The 2500-nt window shown below is 46.4% G+C and overlaps 1 protein-coding gene across 1 annotated transcript in view; it reads right to left on the bottom strand.

Moving 5' to 3' along the window:
- Window positions 1–1244: 1244 nt before the first annotated feature.
- The window catches only part of irf5 (interferon regulatory factor 5), a 5085-nt gene continuing 3829 nt past the window's right edge, over window positions 1245–2500 (bottom strand). The window contains exons 7-9 of the mRNA XM_020659053.3: window positions 2313–2500; window positions 2095–2213; window positions 1245–1732 (exon numbers count right to left, since the gene is read on the bottom strand). The exon at window positions 2313–2500 is cut by the window's right edge and continues 202 nt beyond it. Of these exons, the coding sequence (XP_020514709.1) occupies window positions 1544–1732; window positions 2095–2213; window positions 2313–2500 (496 nt within the window). The 3' untranslated portion in view covers window positions 1245–1543. The remainder of the gene's footprint in view (window positions 1733–2094; window positions 2214–2312) is intronic.

Here is a 2500-nt window from a genome sequence, read left to right as displayed (position 1 = left end):
CCTCTCACTCTTCCTCTACCTCTCACTCTTCCTCTACCAGCTCTACTCCTACCTCTCACTCTTCCTCTACCAGCTCTACCTCTACCTCTCACTCTTCCTCTACCTCTCACTCTTCCTCTACCAGCTCTACTCCTACCTCTCACTCTTCCTCTACCAGCTCTACCCCTACCTCTCACTCTTCCTCTACCAGCTCTACCTCTACCTCTCACTCTTCCTCTACCTCTCACTCTTCCTCTACCAGCTCTACTCCTACCTCTCACTCGTCCTCTACCAGCTCTACCTCTACCTCTCACTCTTCCTCTACCTCTCACTCTTCCTCTACCAGCTCTACTCCTACCTCTCACTCTTCCTCTACCAGCTCTACCTCTACCTCTCACTCTTCCTCTACCAGCTCTACCCCTACCTCTCACTCTTCCTCTACCAGCTCTACCTCTCACTCCTCCTCTACCTGTGGTCTTTTCAGAGTGCTTACTTCCTGATTGAAGTGATAACATTGAGGTTTTTGGCCAATTAGCTCATGTAGTGTCATTTTGAATGGCAGTGTTTTGAAATGGCAAACATGTGACTTTATGTCTGATTGTTGTGTCTTATGCAGAGAACCGTGTTCAGTGCATTTAAAAAGTGCCATTTTGAATTGCAAAATGTGTGTAAAGCAGAAAATGTGTTTAGACTTTTGGAGACTTAAGAGGTTTTGCTCTCTGTGTGTCAGTTTAAATAATTGTGCTATGCATTTCATTTTAGTGTGTTAGCAACTGGAAAAAACTGTAAGATATAAAATGTTATTTAGAAACAAATTTCAAATATTTTTGTACAAGAGAGAAAGAGAACTGTTTTTATTGGTAGTTAAGTTTTAATATTTCAATGCTCGAGGTCAAGAGGTCAGCAGAATCGACCATTTCACCTTCTGAGCGTTATTACCCGCTCAGTGTCGGGATGTAAATGTGTTTATGTGCTTATTAAAAAGAATCCCAGAAAGTAAAAAAATCTGAAATTATCCAGTTTTTAACCCGTAAATACAGTCACTGAAATAAAGTTCATCAGAGTCAGATTAAAACCTGTTTGTGTGTCAGTTAGGATTAATGTCTTCAAATATGAACCTTCAGGTAAAGGTCAGGGCAAAGAGACCCACCTGATCCTCCTGACGTCCTCTGTGTGTGTGTGTGTGTGTGTGTGTGTGTGTGTGTGTGTGTGTGTGTGTGTGTGTGTGTGTGTGTGTAGAATATATTCAGTTTCAAGCCTTTGAGTTGAAGTACAAAATAAATTTATTTTTTATAAAGTGATCTTTTTGTTCATAATCTTTTGACTTTCATCTTTACACTGTTAAAACCTGAACCGGTTCAGGATCAGGATCAGGATCAGGATCAGGACTAGTACATTAGAACTGAACAGGATCCGTTCTTTTCTGGATCAGTACCGAGGAGGGATCTGTACAGCGATGCCTGGAGGAAACAGGGTTAGTTAGTTAGTCAGGGGACAACGGGGTCCAGGTGTTCAGGGGACGGTGGGGGTCCAGGTGTTCAGGGGACGGTGGGGGTCCAGGTGTTCAATGGATGGCAGGGGTCCAGGGTCCCTGGATGTGCTGGCTCTGCAGGAGTCTCTGCAGCTCCTTGAACTGCTCCACGGTCTGGTCCTTCACGTCCGGGTTTGAGATCTGAAGCCGGATGCTGTCTGTGGACCAGCTCAGCTCTCCAGAGAACATCTCCGTCAGGATCCGAGCCACCACAGGAACCACCTGAGAACCACAAGAACAGTCTAAATCCAGACCCGGCTCCAATCCAAACCCTTACTCCCCAGCAGGAACCACAAGAACAGTCTAAATCACGACCCGGCTAAACCCCCCCCCCCCCCACACCCCCATAGGAACCACCTGAACAGGTTTAATCCAGACCATTAGAACCATCCAATATTCACAGCTAGAACCACCTTACCACAAATGTTAAACTGAGCCTGAATAAAAGCAGTGAAGAAGAAGGAGGAAGAGGAGGAGGAGGAGAAGATGAAGGAACAGAAGAAGAAGACAAAGGGGAGGAGCTATGTTCTGGTTTGAGTGAGTTCAGTTGGAGCGCCCCCTGTTGTCTGGTCAGTTGAACACACCTGGACCATGATGAGTTTCTTTTCTCTGGGTTTCTTGTCAGGCCAGTCCTCCCCAAAACAGAAGGAGATCTCAAAGGGGGGTGGGCTCTGAGTCTCCCCCTTATGGAACAGGATCAGTTCTGTGGGAGGAAATGAATCACGTCAACAACGTCATGAAGCTGAGCAACATCCACCAACGACATCATAAACATCATTAATATGATTTATTTATTGGTCACCTTGCAGGAACTCGTTGAGGCTGAACACCTTGATCTTCTTCTCTCTCTCCAGGGGGTTCGGTGGACCGTGTTCCAGCGTGCCCGGTCCAGACCAGAACACTTTACACTGACAGAGGCGGACGGCGTAGATGTCCTGCTCCAAGATCTCCAGGATGAGACCGCGGTCCATCACGTCCAGCAGGGCCTCC

This window comes from Labrus bergylta, chromosome 23, assembly GCF_963930695.1.
Source record: "Labrus bergylta chromosome 23, fLabBer1.1, whole genome shotgun sequence".
NCBI classification, from domain to species: domain Eukaryota; kingdom Metazoa; phylum Chordata; class Actinopteri; order Labriformes; family Labridae; genus Labrus; species Labrus bergylta.
The sequence above is the reverse complement of the archived record's forward strand: the minus strand, read 5'-3'. Positions and strand labels throughout refer to the sequence as shown.